Below are 24762 nucleotides of genomic sequence, written 5' to 3' on the forward strand. Positions count from 1 at the left end.
TTTTCGTGCGTGTGCTGGATAAGAGGATTATTGGCACTGTGGGATCATGGGAAAACCCTTCTTCTAATCCACCCAAAAAGGAGGAAGAGAAATTGAACTATCTGCACAAGATTTTAAATGGGAACAAACAACATAATGTTTATGGAGGTCACTGGGAAGGCTGATGAGTTTAAGTAGAAACAGACATCAAAATTAAAACCCTGTGGATTCTCTTTTACCATATCTTAATTTGAAGGAAATCAGGGTGGTTAATGCTGGAGATACATTTGCCTTCACTGTAAACAGCCTGCCTTATCGCTTGGCTAGATTTTGTTGCATAGCAGGGTGAAGAGAGACCTCTTTATCTCATAGGAGACAGTCTTCTCCTGGCAGCCAGAAAGCAGATTTAACACCCCCAGACTGAGCCCAGACTGAATAGTCAAGTCCATCCCTCCAAGCAGAGTCTGGAAATCTAGTGTGACACAAAGATTTAAGCAAGAAGAAAGTAGTACAGGGAGGGTGATTGTATTTAAGGGGGATTTTCATGAAAAGGAAGACTGGATTGTCCAGAAGGATGAGTCAGTCCAGAAAATAGTCAAAATCTCCATGTTGTATTGATTTCTTTCAACTAGTCCTACCAATGGAAAAATAGCAACATTTCCTCATAGGTTTACTCACCATCTTCCCATTAAAAGACCGTGTATTTTGTCTTTCTTCTCTTAGCTACGAGCCAGGAAGATGAAGTGCTGCCTTCTCTCTGTTGCGTTGGCTGTTCTGCTGTTCATCGTCATAATCATCGCAGTCTCAGTCAAGGGTTGATCTGGCTACTGTTTCCACAGGTAAAAGCCTTTACCTAAGTCTTTTATCACACTGTAAGATGGTTAGGAGGTAGTTTAAGAAGCTGATTATGGTAAGAAAAATTGATCTTAAGTTGCAGATTCAGGTCTGGCCTATGAGAATAATTTCTTTTAAAGGGTATTTTGGCTTAGAAATAACATCCTTAGTGGGTCCTTAAAAGTAAACCAAAGTGATATTGATATTCAAACAAAGCATCTTATTACCCTTTTTTCTGTTGTTTGTGCTATGTTTGATTTTATATGGGTCTCATAGCAATGCTAATTAATGAATCAGAAATTGATATGAATTAGAGATGCAGAAGGTATGTTAAAGACCCCAGACTGAAGCAGGGCTGGGGACAATCCAACAGATATGTTGAGATGTTCCAAAGTGCACCTACCTTCTGAGATGTTCTAGAGATACCCTGGAGCCAAGCTCTCCTAAGGAGCAGGAAGACAAAACAACTGAAGATTGCAGTATAGGCAAAAATAATAATAGGTTTCTAATGATCTTTACTCTGGATCCAACCCTTAAAGGAGTACTGGTCTGTAGTAGGGAGACTGGGCTGCAACCAAGGCAGGTGATACATCAAAGCAACTTCATCCCTGTAGTTTAAGCTATAGTATGTTTTCTTTCTTCTCCCTTTTCTTCCCCCTCATTACCCTAGGAGAATGACTCAAGTTATTTCTGATCATCTCAGTCTGATAGAAAGCACTTCTGGGTGTCTCTTTCTTTAGAAGGTGGCCAGGCCTTATTTGAAGAGAGATTATCAGATTTATAAATTTCTACCACCTGATGGGTTGTGGCATTAAAGGTCTATGTGGCTGCTGCTATGGCAGGGTTTCCAACAGGTGAAGCTAGAGCCCAAGAGTATCAATGGGACTTGGCTTGCAGACCCCCAGTAGGAGCCCTGAGGCAGAAAACAGTCATGGATGGGGACAATTTTTAGTTTAGAGACCTCTCAAGTCCCACAGAGACTTTCATAAAGCATGTGTGAAATCACTCCTGTACTTGGTAGATACTGCATTATCCTGAGGCTCACTGGGACCTTTTACAGCAGTTTAAGCAGAGATTTCTTAGCCTGCACTATCCTCTGAAACTACCCTAGAAAAAGCACAAAGGATTGATAGAGTTTATCTGTTGTTTTGTTTTACAAGATTTCAGTGCTACTTGACCATGCCATCCTTCCCCTTGAGGATGGAGTCATTGCCCATTAGAATGTACTGTGTGTCTTCTTTGTGCTCTCAACTGAAACTAGCAGGGGTTGCTTCTAAACAATCGCAGAAAGATGACTCTTCACATAAGATGTACTTAATCTTTGGGGCTCCTTCTAGCATGATGTATGGGATACCAAAATTTGGGTACAAGAAGAAACTGTACAAATCCATGGAAGAAAAAGGAAATCTATTGAAGGATGTCACATACCATCTCACTGGGTTTGGATGAGCCCTATATTATTGCTAGGAGAAATGGCTGTAAATGTATTCTTGCACTTGCATGCTTACTTAGGTGTTTTGCAAGCACTAAAGTTAATAGGATATCAGTGAGACGGACCTTTAGATTGGTTGAATATGGATGTTCTTACTGCATATATATATATTATACATGCATTTTTGTCCTTCTTTTACATGAGACACTGCTTATGAGTGCAGATAGCTATCTGTCCTGATGATTTAAATCTAGAGCAACTACAGTGATTCTAATTGCATTACTCTGGTTTTATTCTGCATTAGTCTGGTTTGAAATGTGATTCATCGTGATAATCTATGCTACAATGCAATTTCTTCTATATATAGTTAAATATTCCTATCTACTAAAAATCACAAATCTTATCAACAGCTGACTAAATCTAGACACATTTTAATATAAATCGCTTAAGTGGAGAAAGAACTGAAATGTTCTTACAGTAAAACTCCATTGGAAAACTGAAGTTAATCTTCTTCTAAGAGATCCTGGTCTTGAAGGAAGTGAACCTAGAGATGCTAATGAAAGCTCTAGGAAAAATATAATGCTCTACTCTTCATCATCAGTTGTGAAACTAATTATGAAGCTTCTAAAACTCTTCAGCAGTACAACTGCAGGAAGAACCTGTGTTGAGTTATACTGGAACAAGTATGCTTTCTGGTGATTACAAACTATTCTTAATCTAGGTTGACAGCAAATGGCATACAGCAAATTTCACATTTATATTTTGGAGGTTTCTGAAACAGAATTTCCATGTTCATAGTGAACATTTTTTTTCTATTCTGAACTGCAATGCAAATGGGTTTTAAAATACCAGGGGATTTAAAGTTTCAACTACCTCAACAAACTGTATCATATAAAACTGTCTTACATACTTCAGGGAGATAGAGAACAGCTGGGCTTCAGTGTATAACAGCTCTACATGACCATTCAGAGAAAATAAAGGGAAGAAAGCAAGCTAGGGAACTAGTTACAAAATACTCTGATTGGCACACTGAATAAAAACCCAAGTTTAGTAATGACTTGGCAGAACTTCCATTTAACGTGTCATCAGAGAATTTGTTCTGTGCTGGATCAAGAAGGAACCAAAAGAAACAACACCAGCCACCCAATTCAAGTTGTTTGAGTTGCATGATACTCAAGGTAGGCTTCCTTAGCTTTCATAAGTGCAGCCACGATGAGAAATCTGAAGTTCACTATTCAGTTAGTTAGAGAAATTATTCTATTCTATATTATTAGAACTATTCTATGAAATTATTCTGTTAGTATTTATGATAATAGAATGATAGAATTACAAAATGGTTTGGGTTGGAAAGGACCTTAAGATCATCCAGTTCCAACGCCCTGCCATGGGCAGGGACACCTCACACTAGACCATGTCACCCAGGGCTCTGTCTGACCTGGCTTTGAACACTGCCAGGAGTGGAGCATTCACCACTTCTTTGGGCACCCTGTGCCAGCGCCTCAGCACCCTCTCTCCTGGGTTCAGCAGTAGCAGTCATTTTTTCTCCTTCCGAGTAGCTGGTGCAGTGCTGTGGTTTTGACTTTCAGCCTGGGACCAGCACTGATAACACCGATGTTTTTAGTTGCTGCTCAGTCATGCTTACTCTGACCAGGGACTTTCTGAGTCTCATGCTCTGCCAGGGAGGAGGGGAAGCCAGGAGGAAGCACAGACAGGACACCTGACCCAAACTAACCAAAAGGGTATTCCATACCACAGCACATCATGCCCAGGATGTAGAACTGGGGGCAGTTACCCGGAAGGGCTGGTTCACTGCTCGGTCGGGCTGGGTATCGGTCGGTGGGTGCTGAGGTGTTGTATTCTCTTCCCTTGTTATTTCCCTAATCATTATTATTATTGGCGGTAGCAGCAGTGGTTTGTGTTATACCTTAGTTACTGGACTGTTCTCATTTCAACCCGTGGGAGTTACATTCTTTCGATTCTCCTCCCCATCCCTCCGGGAGCAAGGGGAGGAGGAAGGGAGGGGAGTGAGAATGTGACTACATGGTTCTGAGTGACAGGCTGGGCTTAAACCATGGCACCCTCACAGTAAAGAACTTCTTCCTTATCTCCAACCTGAACTTCCTCTGTTTCAGTTTGAACCCATCACCCCTTGTCCTATCACTGCAGTCCCTAATGAAGAGTCCCTCTCCAGCATCCTTGTAGCCCCCTTCAGACACTGGAAGCTTCTCTGAGGTCTCCATGCAGCTTCTCTTCTCCAGGCTGAACAGCCCCAGGTTTCTCAGCACTGAAGATCGTTATGATCAGTAACACTGTTAAGATTGTTCTGATCAGTCTTCTTCCTTTTTATTTTGTTCCTGTTTCTACTTTTGCAATAGTGATACTGAATCAATGGTTCTTTTTAAAAGGACAAAAAAAAAACTGTGTTTTTTTCCCCCCTCCCCCACAAATCAGACATAATTTTGACAGGCAAACCCATTCCTTATATAGGAAAGATCACTTTATGAATCCTGACAAACAAAAAGGGCTTTCTCCTGTGAGTTTCTCAAGCAGCGGTTTAGCATCATTGGCTGCTGGCTCGGTGCATGCAGAGGGACCAGCTGTTCAGGAGAGCTCCGAGCCCTGACTTTTTCCTGTTGAGGCCCCTGCCATAAGTATGTCACTGCTCCCTTGGGGCACTTTTGTCTGGCAGAGAGAGAGAACATCTACAGAGAAACTCCTGGGGACTTATGTCTGTACGTTTCTTTGCTGACACCTTAGGAAAATAGCCCAGGAACTTTTGGGTCACATTGCTCATATTTTAGCAACACTGCAGCTGCTCTTTTTTTCTGTTAGAGTACATCAGTAACCATTTAAAAGGACAGTGTTGCTGTAGCAGTCTGAAAGAAATCTGTCCTTTGACAATGTCTTTTTATGGTGTCAGGATTTCTTATCCTAGATAAACCTTCTGTGTCCTCCTCCTTTTGACTCATTTGTATGAGTGCACAATTACACAAGGTAAGTGGCGGTCAAGACTGTTGGCTTCCTAAGCCTTAAGCATTCTTTGTAGGAAAAAAGAGGTGATACTTTGAGAAAGATGCTACATGTATTTGACAGTTAGAAAATATGCTTTACCATGACAGCTTGATCAACTCAATCCAGCTAGCCAAAGAAAGAGAGAATGAAAGATGACTTGGCTATTCTGCTCCCTTTCCTTGTGGAATTCATTGCAGCAGAAGGTGCCTTCCCCATTAAGCAAGACACACTTCAGTCTGACAAAGGTTACTGGACTACTGAGGGTTTTGTTTAGAGTCCTTAAACCCTGTCGACTCCTGTTCTTTCCAGCCTTGGATTCTGTCAGTGAATAACCAGGTGAGAGCCCAGAAGAGTAAAACTGTGTTTCCCTTCATGGTAACTGATGCAATGGCTGACAACAATGCTCAGTTATGGAAGAGCAGAACAAGAGGAAATTGTATAAGTTATCATTCAGCAGAATATTCTCCTAGCCTTCATCAGCTTGAAACTCAAAGGTTTCCTGATCCAGGAAGTAATTATTTGATCTTTAACAACCATTGATGCATTCCTTTCTTGTTAATTTGACCAGTTGCATTTTGCACCATCATAAGTTTTTAAAATGTAAAATATCCTGAGAAAGGATTACAATTACTCTGATTATAATCAACACGTAATCTTTAAAGTACAGCTAAAAATCCATCTAGGGCAGCATCTCCAAAGCAGGGCTGCAGTCCATATGAAAAAAGTAGTAATCAGGCTCCAGGTATCTGTTTCCTGAATATGCAACTGTCTTGTTTTGAATTTAAAATTGAATTGATTAGTATAAAAACCTAGAAAATCTTGTTTCTATTTGGGTTATTTTTCCCTTCTTTGCAATCACTTTTCCTTGCCTAATTCATTTATGGGTTTATTATACAGTTAAATGTCTCCTGTAACCTGACCTATGAGGATGAGGTTCAGACACCTGGTTTTATATAGTCTGTCCTTTTTTGTTTATTTTCCCCTTACTTTCAGACCTTTTTAGTACCTCATGCACTACAGTGTCCCTGCATGCTGTACCTCAGGTTCCTTGCAATGCACTAGGAATCGTAAAACCTGCACTTGTCACTGTGTGTGTTTGGGGGAGCAGAGGAACGCTCCTTCGTGTGATCTGGTCTAGGGATGTAAAAAACATCTTCATCTCAGGGTTTTCAATCTCAGAGGTTCAAAACCTGGACAACAGAATCAAACAGGATTTTGCTAGATCAGCTTCAGATGTCATTAATGCTGCACCTTTCCCCCATAGCAGCAGACAGCCAGGTGGGGCATAAAGTACCACGTGGAACCAAAGGGAAGGTCTTCCAAGGCATGCCACATCAGTAACCCACCGACAAATGCAATCAAAGCACGTCTCTGTCATGGTCTTGAGGGCAGTAGGTAGCAGAGAAGAAAAGATTGACAAGTTACTTTGTGGTACTTGGCATTTGCTGTTCTATTTTTCCTTCCCAACAGGAGACAAGTCTGGGCACCCTCTTCTGACCCATGCAATAGACATTCTGACATTTGCCCGGTGCATCTCTCGCCTGGCAATGTCAGGTTGTAAGAGCGCAGCATTTCCTACTCAGTGTTGAACAGAGCAATAATTCAACCAAACAAACGTTGTAAATAAGAGCAAAACATAGATAGGTTTGTTTCGTGGCATTGCTTCTTATAAATTGATATCATAGGGCTTTACTTAGTGTCTCTCTTTTTGCCATGCATCTGTATGTGGCTTAATAACTATGTGAGTAGCTCACTTTTCAAGCTTGTTCCAGTCTCTCAAGGCCCATAAGGGTCATAATGTTTTTGACAGCTGTCATTGAAATTCTAAAGTAATTCACCCCTCTGCCCTGGCTGTGGCATTGCTGCCATTTTTGTTCTGCAGCACAATCAGGAATCAATAACTCTGCAATTTCTTTTTTCCCTGATTCTTATTCTTTTGAAAAGGTACCTACATTTATAGTCAGGTGTCAGTTCTTGTCATTTTCGTTCCTGTCTTTTAGCCTGTAATTAATGGCTTGGATTCTGGCATCCTCACTCAGTTTTTGCTCTGGCAAGAAGACTGAGGTACATCCTGATTCTGCAGTAACTTTCGTGCTTCAAATTTAAGCGAGTCAAAAATGAGATCCGGATTTTCACTGTTTAGTATATAATTTGGCCCAATTTCTTCAGTTAAGCTAACTCTTGAAGACTTTCCTGGTTCCAATGGCCATGTCCTCACTTCTCTGAGTTAACTGATTTCCCTGACATTAAAAGCTGTGATACATATGTGTAGGAGAGAGAAACAAATACCAGTAGAAAGAGAAATTTTAAGAGACAAGAGTCTGCTTTATGCAGAGCCTCTTTCAAAATAACAGGGCAAGAAAGGCAGAAGTGCCAGGAAATAGGCAGATTGAAGTCTAAGAAGCTCTCTGAGTTTCACCGTTCACAAACACCTATTCCAAACCTCCAAACAGGTGAATGTTTTGATGGGACATCATATGATCAGATTACGTTAAGTGAATTCATTTCAGGTTGACCTTGATTGTTGCTCATCTGCATGCTCTTTGGTCTTTATAAGCATCACATGATGCCAGGTCATTAATTCTACTGTGAGAGAGCTAAGGGAGGATGTATTATGTTGCTTTTACCATAGCCTGAGAGGCCACAGGTAGACAGTTCCTGCAGCTCAATTAACAAGTAGTAACTTGAATTCATTGATTTGAATCCAAAGTCAGTAGGACTCTCAAGCAGTCAGCAGCTTTCTTCATTCCATCTCAGGTTTCTATACTGTTTCTTTGCAGTGGGTAGGAAAATGGAGTACTCCCACTGCGTTATGACCCTTCTGATGGATGGAAAGTCTTTGATCAGAGCTTTACAAAGCAATCTGCAAACATCAATTATTTATGCTTTGTAATGCCTTTCACCTTTACCCGTGATGACACACCTCTAAGGACCTGACAGAGGAGGCTGATCTTCAGCACTTGCAATTTGAATTGCTAGAAACAACACAAAAAGGACCATACTGATTCAGACCAATAGTCTCTCTGGCCTCATATACTGTCCTATGCATGACTGCTGAATTGTGGACAGCACCAGTCATTCCTTTAGCTGCCTAAATATTGCTTTAGGTGCCTAAAATTCAGGTTCCAATTTGGAAAGGATTGTCATGAGCGTATATGTCTTCGAATGAGTCAGTGGCAAGTGTCCTCTTTCCTATGGATAGTCACATTTCCTCAGGAGCAGTGATGTCTAGTGGAGGGAGCAGTTGATGTTTGCAGTACAATTAATGGCTCAGGAGGGTTCTCTGAGGCATAAATTAGTAGCCCCCCAGGAAAAGCAAGGGTAAGGCTCTTTTATAAGAGAGACACTTCATAAACTGCTGTCACATCGTTCCACCACCACTAACTGACATTTTCAGTTGGCGATGTTTGAATTGCCTGACTCACAGAACTCCCAAAATACAGAGAGATTTTGGTGTTATGAGAGGCACAAGAGCAGCAAGAGGGAGTCCAGCACTCCTGCTGGAGCCCTTTGGCTCTGTGGTGAGTGCACTTTCAATGACGTCAGTTTGGGAAGTGCGTGGTTCTTTTTGATAAGGTTAAAACAGCTTATTCTTCTCTAGAGAGCAATTCCTCTTGACCTGGGGATGATGGGTAAGGTTGCTGCCACTGACTGCAGAGTCCCTCAGTGGCCTGTTCTGTGTGGCATGTATTGTCCCAACAAAAGCAACAGGCACCATTTCAGTCTCAGATGGTTCTGTGATACTTTAAAGCTTCTATATGTGAACGAGAAGGTTTGAAAAAGAGCTCTCTGATACTTGCAAGTAGTAAATAGGTCTTTGCCTACTCGAAGTAGTGTTACCGTTCTTTGTCTTTTCTCTGTAAGTAACTTTAAAATCCAATCTTAACAAAGTTGTTTTTCTATTGGAACAACAAAGCCACTGGAATCATCCCAATGTTCTGTCTCTGAAGTCAGTACCAAAGACAATCTATATGTTGCTTTTCCCCTTCTGTGGACATGCACACAGTAATACTATATAGGAGCTAAGAGGGCATCAGGTTTTGATACACTCAGGTGCTTTGCCTTTCTAAGACAGGGAGTCTGTGCCGGGTCTGGCTGAAATGGAGTTAATTTCTCCTCATAGTGCTGTGTGTTGTACTGAGAGCTAGAAAGGTGTTGATGACACACCAGTGGTTTGGCTACTACTGAGCAGTGCTGGCACAGCTCTGAGGCTGCCACTCTTACATTCATCACCACCACCAGTACGATGGAGAGTGGGCAAGATAGTGGGGATGGACATAGCCAGGATACTGGACCCAAACTGACCAAAGGAATATTCTGTACTATATGATGTCTGGTCAGCAATAAAAGCTAAGAGAAAGGAGGGGGATATTCATTATTGCAATGTTTGTCTTCCACAGCAACCACTATGCATACGGATGCCCTGCTTCCCAGGAAGTGGCTTGATACTGCCTGCTGATGGGAAGTACAGAATAAATCACAGAATCACAGAATAGTTTGGGTTGGAAAGGACCTTAAGATCATCCAGTTCCAACCTCCTGCCATGGGGTTAAAACCATGTCACCCAAGACTCCGTCCCTGATAGCTTCCGAAGAGGACACACATTGTCTGTCCAGCCTGGCCTTAAACACTGCCAGGAGTGGATCTTTCGTTCTCCTTTGCTTCCATGCACAGCCTTTGCTTTTGCTTTATTAAACCCAGAAGTTTTATTCCATCTTATTTCACGCCACCCCATCCTGCTGATGGAGGAAGTAATAGAGCGGCTTGGAATGCACCTGGGGTCCAACCCACCACACAGTCTCATACATTTTCTTAGGAACAGAGCAGCACATCAGTGCAGTTGCTAAATGGCAGGATGTGACTCTCATTGGTATACAAGCTGCTTGAAAGTGTTACACGACTATTAGCCTTGGTGGAGGTGGCAAAGCAAAGTAATTTTGGATCAGTGTTCTCTGGAAGAAAACCTCAAAACCAGCACAGAAGGTTTATTCTGGTGTTAAAGAAGAATTATTTTGTCAGGTTAGCTAGAGAGACTAGCGTCCCAGCAGGAAAGACTCTTAGAAGAGCAATACATCTGTGATTATCTCTTCATGAAGAAAGATGTGTTTACAGGGACAGTGTGTTTGCTGTTAGTTGTGCCTCTCAGAGGGGTCATCAACAGTGATGTAGACGTTAAGATTGTTCTGTCTCTTCAGTGCCAAACCCTTGATATCTATCATGGGGAACTGCAGCCTAAACAGCTTAATGTTCAACAGGTGGGTTAGGTTTTCAGTGCTGGAAGAAAATCAGAATAATCAGGGGCAGGAACACCTCCTGTATGAAGACAGGCTGAGAAAGTTGAGGCTGTTCAGCCTGGAGAAGAGAAGCTGCGTGGAGACCTCATAGCAGCTTCCAGTGTGTGAAGGGGGCTACAAGGATGCTGGAGAGGGACTCTTCATCAGGGACTGTAGTAATAGGACAAGGGGTGATGGGTTCAAACTGAACCCAAACTGAAGTTCAGGTTGGAGATAAGGAAGAAGTTTTTTACTGTTAGGATGCTGAGGCACTATAACAGGTTTTCCCAAAGAAGTGGTGAATGCTCCATCCCTGGCAGTGTTCAAGGCCAGGTTGGACAGAGCCTTGGGTGACAGGATCTGCTGTGATGCATCCCTGCCCATGGCAGAGGATTGGAACTAGATGGTCTTAAGGTCGTTTCCAACCCAAACCATTCTATGATTCTATGATTCTATTAAATGTACTCACAGAATCACAGAATCCCAAGGGTTGGAAGGGACCTCAAAAGATCATCTAGTCCAACCCCCCTGCAAGAGCAGGGTAACCTAGAATACATCACACAGGAACTTGTTCAGGCGGGCCTTAATATCTCCAATGTAGGAGACTCCCCAACCCCCCTGGGCAACCTGTTCCAGTGCTCTGTCACTCTCACAGTAAAGAAATTTTTCCCGATGTTCCCATGGAACCTCCTATGCTCCAGTTTACACCCACTGCCCCTTGCCCTATCACTGGACATCACTGAAAAACACCTAGCTCCATCATCCTGGCACTCACCCTTTACATATTTGTAAACATTGATGAGGTCACCCCTCAGTCTCCTCTTCCCCAGGCTAAAGAGACCCAGCTCCCTCAGCCTCTCCTCATACGAGAGATGTTCCATTCCCTTAATCATCTTCATGGCTCTGCGCTGGACTCTTTCAAGCAATTCCCTGTCCTTCTTGAACTGTGGGGCCCAGAACTGGACACAATATTCTAGATGCGGCCTCACCAAGGCAGAGTGGAGGGGGAGGAGAACCTCTCTTGACCTACTAACCACACCCTTTCTAATGCACCCTAGGATGCCATTGGCCTTCTTGCCCCCAAGGGCACATTGCTGGCTCATGGTCATCCTCCTATCCACCAGGACCCCCAGGTCCCTTTCCCCTTCACTACTGTCCAGCAGGTCAGCCCCCAACCTGTACTGGTACATGGGGTTGTTCTTCCCCAGATGCAAGACTCTACACTTGCTCTCGTTGAATTTCATCAAGTTCCTCTCTGCCCAACTCTCCAACCTGTCCATGTCTCGCTGAATGGCAACACAGCCCTCTGGTGTGTCAGCCACTCCTCCCAGTTTACTATCATCAGCAAACTTGCTGAGGGTACATTCAGTTCCCTCATCCAGGTCGTTGATGAAAATATGAAACAGCACTGGTCCCAGCACCGACCCCTGAGGGACTCCACTAGTCACAGACCTCCAGCTAGATTCTGCCCCACTGACCACAACTCTCTGCCTTCTTCCTTCCAACCAGTTCTTGACCCACCTCACTACCTGATCATCAAGCCCACACTTCCTTAGCTTATCTATGAGGATGCTGTGGCAGACAGTATCAAATGCCTTACTGAAATCAGGAAAAACCACATCTACCGCTCTACCGTCATCCATCCACCTAGTTACTTGCTCATAGAAGGCTATAAGGTTGGTCAAACATGACTTCGTCTTGGTAAAACCATGTTGGCTGCTCTGCCGTGCTTTATCCCAGACACCTCCACCAAAGCCCCGGTGGTGGTCAATATAATTGGAAGATGGCCCCATCCCATGATGTTCTGTAGTTTATGTTCTCTTTTGCAGCCAAGTTACTCTCCCCAGGTGACTGTTATGATCTGAGAGATATCCTTTAAACCTGAGAGTTTAATGTTTTAAACCTGAGGAGAGGTAAAGGGCTTGTTCAAGGCTCTTTCTGTGACCTCCTTTTCTTGGTAAACATGAAAAATAAAAGCTAAAAAGACAAAAAATCCTACTTCAGACCTGAGTTATGATATAGTGGTTGCCATGTCTTTATTACCTATCCACCTCCTTGGGTTCACCATAGCAATATACACATTTTGTTAATATATAGTCTGCAGGATATATAAATAAAAAGCTGCTAATTGCCTTTACCTCTCTAATGGGAGATTCTCAAACCATCTTTAAAAAGAGAATGGTAATTCCACTGTACTCTGTGAATATTCTGAGCTATTCCTTGTAGTTTCATTAGGCTTTAATAGGAGTTGGAATCTGCTTCACAACAACCTTTCATTTATAGAATATGTTTCAGATCTCAAAATAGGTTTTTTAGCTGTATGTGGAAAAGAAGCCTTTTGACTTTAGTAGTCATTAACGAAATATGTCTTTCTTTCATAAAAAGCCTGCTGGAGAGATGTTTTTTTAACTTCTGAGTTGGGTGAGGAAGTTGCTTAAGCATTGACAGATTATTAATTCCCAAATTAATAGCCATACTTTAACACTGAAATGGACTTTTACATTACGGCGTTGAATTACTTTGCTATATAGTGCATAAACCATTTCATTCCTCTCACAAGTCATCAGGAATTCCTATGCTGAGGGTTTGTACAAAGAGGCGCTGTATTCACAACTGTGCGTCTCAAATGAATGTGTTCATCCCAATTCTGAAGGCCAGGCAAAGTTTCTTGTCACTGAAACAATGAACAAGGTGGGGTGGAGGTAGATCATTTCACATTACTGTGGTTGATTGAATTACCTCTCGTTAGCTGAACTGCTGTAGCCATCCATGTACAGCCTGCTGAGAGCGCAGAGGGAAATGCATTAGTTGTAATGTCATGTCATCAAAACATGCTAAGAATAACATCGCATCCGTCGCTGCCTTTCAGCTGACAAGCAGTAACTCATTAAACAGCAGTAATTTGATCCAGTTTTGATTGTCTGCCTAGTCTTTAGATAAAAAAAAAAGCCATCTTGTATGTGGAATATTTTCAAGGCATCTGCTTTTTCTTGTTGACATCTGAGAGTTCTAAAATGCTTCCTGACAAAGAGCCAGACAATAGCAATATCTTGAGCACCCTCTGCACAGCTTTGGATTGAAGGGGGGGTTGAAATGGGGATAGAAGAAAAACTCCCCAGTTTTAGGCTCTGATGCTAACTGCCTGCGTTGTACTTTCATTTTTGATTGTATGACTCCTTGCCTCAGTAAAAAACAGGCTTCTAAACCGCAAGTGCCTTGCTGAATCATAGAATCATGTAATCATAGAATAGTTAGGGTTGGAAAGGACCTTAAGATCATCCAGTTCCAACCCCCAAATCACAAGATGGTTGAGGTTGTCAGGGACTAGCAGAGCTCATGTGGTCCAAGTCCCTGCTGAGGGCTGAGTCTGATAAGGTCTTGAGCACCACTGAGGATGGAGACTCCACAAACTCTCTGAGAAACCTATTCTAGTGTTTGAGCATCCTCAATGTGAAAGAGAGTTTAGTTCATATGCAAAAGTGGAATTTCCTCTATTTCAGTTCCTGTGAAGATATTTTAAGCCTAGTACTGTGCCTTGTAAGAGTTTTCTATATGAAGAGGCATTCTTGTTGCTTATTTGGAACAAAATTGTTCTTAGCTTTACAACTACCATTTGTATTATGTTTACAACATACAATTAAGGATTCCTATTAAATGTGCTGTACAAGGCAGATCCCAATGACCAATATTTATTCACATTTTTGCCAGAACACAGCATTAAAAAGACTATAGAGGAGAAATTTAATACCAGGGAGAAGCTATAAAACCCACATTTTGGCTTGTATGAACAAATTTGGTTATTTATTGGCTTAGAGAATTTTGCTTTTGATACTCAAATACTGCTGTGGGGTGACAGCCACACAGATTTTGTAGAATCCTTTTAATTTGTAGCAACTTCTCCTTTAGTAAACTATATATTCCAAAGGATATCTTGTTAATGACCAGTATATGGCAAATACATTCTGCTGGCTTATTAGTACAGAAATAATTGTAAGTGGCTGCTATAGTTTATTAAGGCTTATTTATTTTATAGTTCATTAAGGCTAATTTTATAAGTATAAAGTATATTTTCATAGTCATTTTTGCCTCTATTTTTTATGTTTCTCTGCCATCTACTGCTAGCAATAGTCTCTGATTTTCTTCTTTGATCCTTGATAATTTGCCACTGTGTTTACTGTGAACTGTATAGTGATGGCTTTTAACCAACAGTTTGCTGGGCTCTAGCAGATGCTCATCTTCAGTCAGGTACATACCCAGTTACAGATGCTTTTCCTGGGTGAAAAGGGCCACTTAGGATGAACTCTGCTCTCTTGATCCAGCACAGTGGAAGATCACCTTGCTCTATGGATAGGTATGTCTCTCAGTGCACGTATATGACAAGTAATTTGGTTCCACGAGTGCCTTGAAGCCCAGAAGAGGCTTGATTTACACATAAAAAGTTGTACCATGAGAGTAAAAGGAAATATGGGTAGTTTTATTCTTTCATTTTTATTTTCTTTTTATTTTTATTGATAGCAGAATCATATTAGTAAAATTCTTTACAATAAGCTCTAGAACTATTAATGTGTAGTATGTTGTTCAATATGATCAAAGCGTATAGTAGTTTAACATATGATTAAACTCACCAGTCTGGACAGCTAATTTTCCAGGCTGGATGTGAGCTATATATTCTTCCATTACTGTTTGTAAGGAGCTGTTACAACACTGAGCTTTCACCTGCTCTTTGCTCAGTATCTCACTGAGCCAAAGGGTACCTGGCTTATCCATGGCAGATATGGGCTTGATGGGTATTTCATTGCCACGGGTAGTCTGAAAACTGAAGAGCAACTTTACCTTAAAACAGATCAAATTGTCTCAGGGAGAGAGACTGATTCACAACAATGTGAGCATTCGCAGCAGCTCAGACATGAGGAGGGGAACAATCTATTTATTTTTCTCACGCTTTTTCCACTTTCAGTGAAATACTGAAGTATTTATTGTTGAAAAGACCAGAAATGGAGCACACTGCCTCTCAGACTGTTTAATGTCTGTGTTAACAGTAATATACATGCTTGAAACAGTGAAAACGCATTAAGTGGTGGCCCCTTCTGCCTGTCCCAAGCTCTCCTGAGTTACAGTAGAAATCCATGGTTCAAATACTTATTCTGGGTTTAGGGCAAGATTTGGGTTTGAATTCCCATCTAACCATATAGGACTAAAGCCAGAAGGAGCACTATGAGGAGGACTAAACTTTCTTCCTCTTCTTGTGGGATTGGAGGGGCCAGTGTGACAGTATTTGGGAGCACTCAAAAGCACAGTCATTTCTATCATTCGTTTGCTCAGGGATACAGCAAAGCTTGAGTCTTATTCAACTGTAGTCAAATGCAGGTGGCAAAAGGCAGTCATTTTAGGACACTTTCCTTATTTTTGTTCTAAATTTGTGGATATACTGAATTTTATCATCTCCTGACATCTTTGGTTTTTTATGCTGTGTTCAAGTGGTAGTTTCAATCCAATTTTCTGCTGTGAGAATGGCATTTTGGTGAAGTCAACACATTCATCTTTCACTAAAGCATACACATATATGCTTTATAGCACGTGTCTGGCCACAAATGAGCCCAAAACCTGGGGTACTTGCAAAAATAAAGACTAAAACTAAACATGGAATGAGCTCACAAGAATTATTCCAGTCAGCGATAAAAGCAGTTCTTGTTTCAGTAATGAAGAGGAATGAAAGAGCATGAGGTTGATCAGTAACGGGTCTTCTCTTTCATTTGTCAGAGCTGAAGGACAAAGTACTGACAGTCTTGTGCATGCGTTTGTGTGTATATGGCACATGTGTTTTCCTGTTCATATGTGCATCAGTGCCTCTGTAGAAAACAGCCTAGTTTCACCGTGAAATATCTTGCAAATTGAATACTATTAGCTTCAGTTCCCTAATGCAAAACAAAGGGCTTTAAGATTCATTTCTGTGTTTGTGCTGAAGTGCTGAATGCTTTCCTTTTTCATTGGAAACGTTTTTAGAAGTCAAGGATATGGCCATTATTTTTATTTGCGTTATTTTTAACGAGTGGTCATGAGCTCTGCTCTTGTCTAACACCCAGGAAGTTAATGAGCTTATTTCTATGGGAACAGAACATCTCACTGTGAGTCCATATAATCCTTTCTTTTCTGGTAAGATCTTGGTGCATATAGACACAGTAGAGAAAAGCTGCTCAGTAGTCAGGGTCATAGCTCCTGGTCCCACACAGATGTCTTGTATACCCAGGCAAGTCTCAACTGGAACGTTTGTTGTCTGTAGTCTTTAACTCTCACATTGATGTTGGAGAACTTGCATTCTTGAGATGTTTCTCTCTGTATAGACAGATAATAGCTGAGATCAGTGAGGGCGATGCTGGCTTTAACATGGTGAGAGAGCTTTTTATGTGCTACTGGGCAATACATACAGGAATGGGTTCAATGACCCACCTGTTTTCACACATAGGATGAAAAGCATCTATGGAGGTAGGAGCTCAAGCAGAGCTTGAGCACATGCTTAATGATAAGCAAGTGTAACCTTCCTGTCTTGTAGGAACTGGTGAATGTGCTCCTCAGTTTCTGGTGCATGTTTCATTGCTGGAACTTTGGTTAATCAGAAACACAGAGTGAGTCCACGAGTGAACTGGGAATAAAACCGATGTTCTTGCCTTCTTACATCTGCACTTTCATGTAGGAACAGTTTGGTTTTGTCAGGCTATGATGTTCATTAGAGTATTTTCTCCCTCAGATTACTGAAAGTACTTCACAATGGACCCCTCTGAAATAAATCCCAGCCAAAGCATTAAGCTTGATGCTGCAACTCCTGTAACCAAATCCCCTTCTGAAACATGTTGGAAAATGTTAGGCCTGCCAGAAATATTATGTCAGCCTGTCCCTGTTTTTCCACTGAAAGGCAGGGTTTTGCTCTCTGTCAGATATTTTTCTCCTTTTTAATCTCCTTTTGATGAGCTTCCTATTGGGTTTTTAGCTACTTAGAGAGGGAAGTTAATTTTTTAATTGCAGTATCCAACAAAAAAAACTCCATCGCTTCAAAGATCTTCTTGCTTTCATTTTTTTTTCCTGCTGTTGCTTTTACTCTTGACATTCAGCTTGCTCAACAAGTCCTGATATGACACTCCATAAAATCTTTATCCTGTCAAAGCCCTGCTGTGAGCGCTGCCCAGTGCTTCCGGAATTTGCATTTAACATCTATTCATAGAACTATATCGGTGGGGTATTCTTACTACTGAGTAGCCCTCCAGCTTGATGTGAAAGGGCACAAAGTTAATGAAAACAGCATTAAAGCTCTATTAGCATTTAATGAGTCTACTAAGCCTTGTTCTGAACTTATTATCAGCATATTTTTATTTAACTCACAGTACCTAGGACTTGAAGCAGCACAAACAATCCTGTCATTGAGCCCATTTTTCAGGTGAGGATGTTATTTCAGAAGGAATGGAAGGCTTTGATTTGAAGGGAATTGTTTGAGGGTTTGGGGATTCTTTTTGTGGTTTTGTGCTGGTTTTATTATATAAAACATAATAATAAAGTCTAATAAATATAATAATAATAATATAATAAAGTATATATCTGAGTACTGTCCCACTTGGTCCATGGGTGTGTGTATGGGGGTGATCTTTTACAATGCAATAGGAGAAACCACAGGCTCTCCAGATGTTAAAACAAAACAGTTCTTTTTATTATAAACGTTGCTAAACTGTATCAGGAGGAACAAAATTCTTGGGCAATTCTTATGAAAGATCCAAAGTAGAGGAAGAAAAAGAGAAAGAAAAGAAAGGAGAGGAAACAGGGATGGAATTACCGCCCCATGGATCCAGCGACATCTCCTTGGTCAGGGAGATCAAGTCCTTTTAAGCAGCAAGTCTACTGAGGTTCTAGAATCCTCCCACAGGTGGAGGTTCATTTGCATGCTTGCACAAGCATTGTGAGCTATTCTGGAACATTCCAGATGGTGGTAGAGGTATCTCATAAGCCCCTAGATCCAGTTTACTTGGTGCTGCAATGGACACGGGTGCAATGTCTGCAGTGCTGTCTCTGTTGCTGAGGCTCTCTCCAACTACCTGAAAGGAGGTTACAGTAAGGTGGGGCTCGGTCTCTTCTCCATGGAACAAGGGACAGGACATGAGGTAGTGGGGTTTAGATTGGATATTAAGAACAATTCCTTTCCCAAAGGGTGCTCAGGCATTGGAACAGGCTGCCCAGGGCAGTGCTGGGGTCACAATCCCTGGAAGTGCTCACAAGCCGTGTAGATGAGGCCCTCAGTGACGTAGGTTAGTGATGGCCTTGGCAGGGCTGGGTAATGGTTGGACTTCATGATCTTAGAGGTCTTTTCCAGTTTGGTTGATTCTATGATGGTACAATTCTACCTCCATTACCTCAGGGCAGCCAACACAGGAGACATCCCTCACCTTCCTGGAGCGTGACTTTGTGTTCTGCCTCCCTGGTGATGACATGCTGCTCACCATGAACGAGTATTCAGTGTCCTTCAGTCCCTTCTATCTTTTGAGTTATTTTGAGACACACACACACACACAAAAGGTTCTCCTGACCATCACGACTACTCTGATGTTATGGAGGACAGCCAGCATTGCCGGCTATTCCAGTGTGAGACAATGACATAGACAAAAGTGAGAATACTTCTCAAAGAAGAATAACCCCATCTGAGGGACTTCAAACTTTCTCTTTCTATAGAAGGAAAAGCCCAAGACATAATTGAGCTATTTTGTTTCAGAATGCACAAAGCTTATTTTTTATTTTCAGTCTTTGTACTGAAGGACCGATTTGGTGGCTGATAATGAAGTGGATGGAGAAGTGATGATCCCAGCTCAGTTCTTGATTCAGACATGTCTTTTCCCATGGGAAAACCTTCAGTACATGTTTGTGTTAGATCCCTTTCCCCAGATTTTGCCACTGATGTTTGGACTAATTGTCTATTTCAATTATACATAATTTGGTCCAATTCTGCTAAAATGAATGGAAATCTCTCTCCAAAGGTGTGTTTTCCAAAGTGCTCCTTCCTCTGCAGATACTGTGGTAACATTAAGAGAGGTCATATAAGGATTTTGGCTGATAAAGGATCTTAGAAGCAGACTTGGACAGAATAATCTTCTGTCATGCATTGAGTCAGCTAAAAACCAAAGTAGTTACTTAAAACATCCACAGGCATCAAAGCCTAATGGAAGTCTTAGACAAAGGAAAATCATTGAAATTGCTATGGACATAATGAGAAATGCACTATGAGGTTTTAGAAAGGCTTAGTCCAAAGGCCTGATTTTCAAGCTATAGTAAAATTGCATGTAGCCAAGTGTAAAAAAAAAGGATACTGTGGAGTGTGGTATTAAGTGAACCGAGCTTGTCAGTTCTGGGGCTCAACGTGAACCTGGGTACCTTTGTCATTAGAACGAGCAGAGATTGAAGCATTTAATGCTGAACACTGTTACATGCCTCACATTCCTTTCATAATGGACTGTGAAACAGTCTGCTGAACTGAAGATGTTATAATACAGATGTTAATAAAAGCCCTGCATGCCTTTTATCCAGCAGGTCTTAACTTACCACTCCGAGCACCCCTCTGAGGTGCAGACCTACCAATAACCTTGTTTTAAAGGCAGCAATATGGAGATATAAAGAGGTCAAGTACTTGCTGGAGGCTGTTAGGAGAGCACAATTGTGCCAGCTGCTCCCAGGTTCTCATCTTTCAACTTCAGAGAGATTTTATTTGCACCTCACTCTCTCCAATGTATGTGTTTAGATAAATGAAGCAAAAATATCTGTGGCGTATATCTGACAAGAAGCACTTTGGGAATTAATCTGATCTGCTAATTTCTTTGTAGCTACCAGGAACTCAGCTCTGAGCATTTAAAGCACACTGATCCCACCTATCGGGGCTGCTGTGTAATTGGTTGCATTGGGCTACAGCAGGTTGTCTGTCTTCACGTTGACAATTGATTCTGATTTTAGTAGTGTTCCATTATTTTCTGCTCCATTACATTATCACTGTCTAAGGAATTTCAAGTGAAAACATATCCCCCCCTCAACAACCTCTGTTAGTAATTTCACTGTTATGTCTGGGTCAAATATTGTCACTCCTGAATGAGAAAGGTGCTGATGTTTAATATCGACAAACTTTCTTTATTATACTTAATGCAAAAAAAAAGAAAAAAATCCCTGTGAACCAGTTGTAAGGATTCCCAAAGAAAAGGCAGACAGAAATAAAATGAGGAAAGGCAGATTGATCTTCTTTAACTCATCCAACTAGAAGCTAGTTTTCAGTCTGCATGAGCTCTCTGAATTCCCCTCTAGGCAGTCAGAAAGTGCAGGCATCACCAGATGCTGAGCAGTCCTGCCTCTCTTTTAATATTGTCAAAGGATGAAACACCTTCATCCTTCAACAGTATTCATCCTTCATTAATAACTTTCATTCAGAAAATGAGAAGAAAGGGAGAGGAAAGGAGGGGAAAGAAGAGAGGAGAGGAAAGGGAAGGGGAAAGGGAAAGGGAAGAGGGAAGGGAAGGGGAAAGAGAAGAAGAAAGGGAAAGGGAAAGGGAAAGGGAAAGGGAAAGGGAAAGGGAAAGGGAAAGGGAAAGGAAGTAATGGCAGAGGTATTTAGGGATGTTGCAGAAAATGGATGAGAAAAAAGCACATGAAGCATTTAGAGAAGCAAATTAGATCATTGCAAGGTCTAAAGAAAGATCCACCTGTACTGTAGAGCTTCACTGAGCTTTTTGTGCTTACTGCCACTAACTGACCTAAGTAGACTAACTAGTGAGGATGCTGAAGTGCATAAAGCTATCGTAGCTTCTCCAAGGCTTTGGGAAGAGCCCACAGCTAAAAGTGAGAACAAAATAGAGAGCAGGGCAAACTGGTCATGGCTGTAGGCTGGAGAACAGATAGATATTGAATAATGAAAAGGACTACCTAGTTTATTGATATTTGCAAACTATTGGTCATTTTCCTAGTGTTATAGTCAGGATAGGAGGTAAAATCAAGAATCACTTTAAAACAACACTTCGATAGCTCTAACATGCCAGTGTGAACTTCACATTTGTGGCAAGCTTTGTTCCAAATGTTCCAGTGCTTTGTGTTCACTTCTTTTTGGCTTTGTTAAAACACCACAGAGCAGGCACAGTATTCTGGTACCTCTTAAACTGGCTTCAAGATTTGGGAACTAAATGCTTAATTATTACACAGAATCCAGATCCATATTCCGGGAGTCTGTACTTGAAACTAGGACTAGTGCCTTTTCCATTGTAATGTGATTCACAGCTACAAACAGCCTTCTCAATGTGATGAATAGGAGTCCAGTCTCTCAAGGAACAAATGGTACTTCTGCAGAGAAGTCTGTTTATTTCCTCTGTTACATTAAAAGATAAAAATAAGGCAAATAGGAGAATAAAGTGTCTAAAAATAAATTCTTATTTATGCTTCAAACCTCTTTGAACTTTACCTTGAAAACAGCAGCTCAAACAGCATCATATATAGCTTGTTTCCCACTACTGGAAGAAGATTATTGTGTGTTCTGATAATTCTTCCTTTTTTAATCACCTAAATTTCAAACTAATTTTGATATTTGTGTGAGGAATTGGTTATGCTATTTTATGCCAGAAATAGCTTTCTAGCTCCTATCTAAGTGATACTAGAATTTACAGAGGAGGAAACAAGCCTGGTTCTGTCCTTTTTTTCTTCCTATAATAATTTTAGATTGGATATAAGGAAGAAATTCTTTACTGTTAAGGTGCTGAGGCACTGGAATGGGTTGCCCAGGGAAGCTGTGAATGCTCCATCCCTGGCAGTGTCCAAGGCCAGGCTGGACAAAGCCTTGGGTGACATGGTTTAGTGTGAGGTGTTCCTGCCCATGGCAGGGGGTTAGAACTGGATGATCTTAAGGTCCTTTCCAACCTTAACTATTCTATGATTCTATGATTATGAACAACAGGACAAGCATTTTTTCTACCTCCGTAGCACAATTGGAGGTCTCAGAGTGGTTTTGAAGGAACATGATATTAACTGTACTTTAGTGACTAGAGAAAGAGCAGCATGTAGTTAAGCGATTTTACCAGTATCACAGTGAAGCACCACAACAGAGCTAAACACAAGACCCCATCTCCTCCTGTTCTATTCCCAGGTGGTTAACTCTTCTGTAACTTCTTTACTGTTCCATCCTCTGCTACCCAGCACTTGGTTAGATGGGATTTCATGATGAACCTATCTTGGATTGTTGCCGTGATGACAGGAGAGAAGGAATTTTTCAAACTGAGTATAGTTTTAGGATGCAGTTTAGCCACTGAGGGGAGGAGTTGCCTGAGATTCAGAGATGAGACTCAATTGAACAAAAAGCATTTGTTATTCCTGATGGAGTTCCTGTGCTGTCCTTATCACTGCGGTTTCTCTAAGGCCAGTATTTAAGGGGCTGTTGCAAAGGGTTCTGTCTCCTATAGGCCATTAGAGTGAGTGGGTCCAGAGGAGGGCCACTGAGATGGTCAGAGGACTGGAGCACCTCTCCTATGGAGAAAGGCTGAGAGAACTCTGGTTGTTCAGCCTGGAGAAGAGAAGGCTCTGGGGAGACCTTAGAGCAGCTCCAGTGCCTAAAGGGGCTGACAATTGATGGAGAGGGTTGTTTTACACTGACATTTAGGAACAGGATAAGGGGGAATGGATTTAAACTGGCAGAGACAAGATTTAGATTAGACATCAGGAAGAAATTCTTTACTTATGAGGGTGCTGAGGCACTGGCCCCATCCCTGGCAGTGTTCAAGGCCAGGTTGGACAGGGCTTAGAGCAACCTGCTCTAGTGGAAAGTGTCCATGCTCATGGCAGTGGGGTTGGAACTGGAGGATACTTAAGGTCTTTTCCAACCCAAACCATTCTGTGATTCTATGATTGAAAAACACTAACAATAATGAGGCCAGTACTAACAAAGCACATATAATGCCACTTCAGTTTTAAAGGGATACAGTGAAAACTGCATCATGTTCATTAAGGTAGCCTGGTTTTTGTAATATAAGCCTGTACAGGCCGTTTCTAAGTGTGGAGACCTCACAAGGAGAGTCCAGCTACCCACTTTGGCAGCTTTCAAGTGTCATGAGATTAAGCTCTTGTGTCTGCCTTCCCTAGAGTGGCCAATGTTTTCTGCTTCTGCAGGAAGAAACTGTGTGTTAATATCAGTGGAAAACAGGCCTGAAGAATTAAGCACCAGCGAAGAGGGCTTTTTTTAATTCTAATTCTTGGTGGCCAGCTTTGCAAATCCCTGTAATTCATTCATGGTAGTGTCACATTTAAAATGCAAATTCCTTCCCATCCTCCTTACCCATGTTGACGCGTTTCCTTTGAAGTATCCCTGGAGCTCTTGAGAGGCCATCCACAATGGGTTCACTGTGGTCTGACAGCTTGCAGGAGAGTGCCCTGCACCAGCTAAGGTGGATTCAGCTGAGCCCTGCTTAGCAGTCACAGCTTGCAAAAGGCATTTGGACTCTATGGTAAAGGAAGGAAAAGGGAAAATGAAGAAGAGCAGGTATACTATTCAATACAAATATACACATTTCTTTTTTTAGCTTTAGTACTGTTATTAGGACTGATGTTTTTACTAAGCCAGGGTTTTCCCATCCTGAAGCACATCAGACCCCTATTTGCCATCAGCAGAACCTTTCCTGTGGCAATGAAGTGTATAATATAATTAGCTCTCTGGTTTGCTTTGCACATGTTCTCTTGGGTTTGTCTCCTACGTTGGGAAAAACAAAGTTCTTTTATGGCATCCATCCTAGCAATCAATGTCAAAGCTCAACTGACATGGACTTTCTATATCCATACAGGGAATGGTCCATTGTCCTTGGTCCTTGCTACCATCCAGCCATAGTTATGAGTTCTTCTAGGCAGTACTAGCTGTCCTAGGCCAAAATGATGCTAGGAATAGTTCTGTGAATTGAGAAAGCCTCCTGCATTCCTTTGCAGTACCCATGGGGTCTTGGGGAGCAAACTGGAGGAAAAGATTGTGTTTTCAGGTAGAGTGCACCTTAGTCCAGTGCATTGTCCACAATTGGGAATTCTAGGAGCAGCATAAATACTGATAGTAATGACGGTAATAGCATGGTAAATTGTATTATCAGTAATGGCTAAATAGTTTAATAATCTTCATCAAATGACTGAGGACTTTATCCAGCAGCTAGACTTGCTGTCGCCTGTTTACTAATACAGCCAGTACTTAAAACTGGGAGCAAT

The 24762-nt window shown here is 41.6% G+C and overlaps 1 protein-coding gene and 1 long non-coding RNA gene across 7 annotated transcripts in view; one reads left to right on the top strand and one right to left on the bottom strand.

The window, feature by feature from the left end:
• The window catches only part of TSNARE1 (t-SNARE domain containing 1), a 495466-nt gene that overhangs the window by 427866 nt on the left and 42838 nt on the right, over positions 1-24762 (top strand). For 4 of the 5 annotated variants that reach the window (XM_062626956.1, XM_062626958.1, XM_062626960.1 and 1 more), the window contains one exon: positions 703-818. In XM_062626956.1, the coding sequence (XP_062482940.1) occupies positions 703-798 (96 nt within the window). In that variant the 3' untranslated portion in view covers positions 799-818. Of the gene's footprint in view, positions 1-702; positions 819-24762 lie in introns of those variants that run through there. The other variant, XM_062626959.1, reaches the window with a different exon arrangement.
• LOC134167854 (uncharacterized) overlaps positions 1-24762 on the bottom strand; it is a 1192997-nt gene that overhangs the window by 263159 nt on the left and 905076 nt on the right. The window lies entirely within an intron of this gene.

The sequence above is a fragment of the Pezoporus occidentalis genome, unplaced genomic scaffold, assembly GCF_034315485.1.
Source record: "Pezoporus occidentalis ecotype Australia unplaced genomic scaffold, CSIRO_AGI_Poc_V1 ctg3, whole genome shotgun sequence".
Lineage (NCBI taxonomy): Eukaryota > Metazoa > Chordata > Aves > Psittaciformes > Psittacidae > Pezoporus > Pezoporus occidentalis.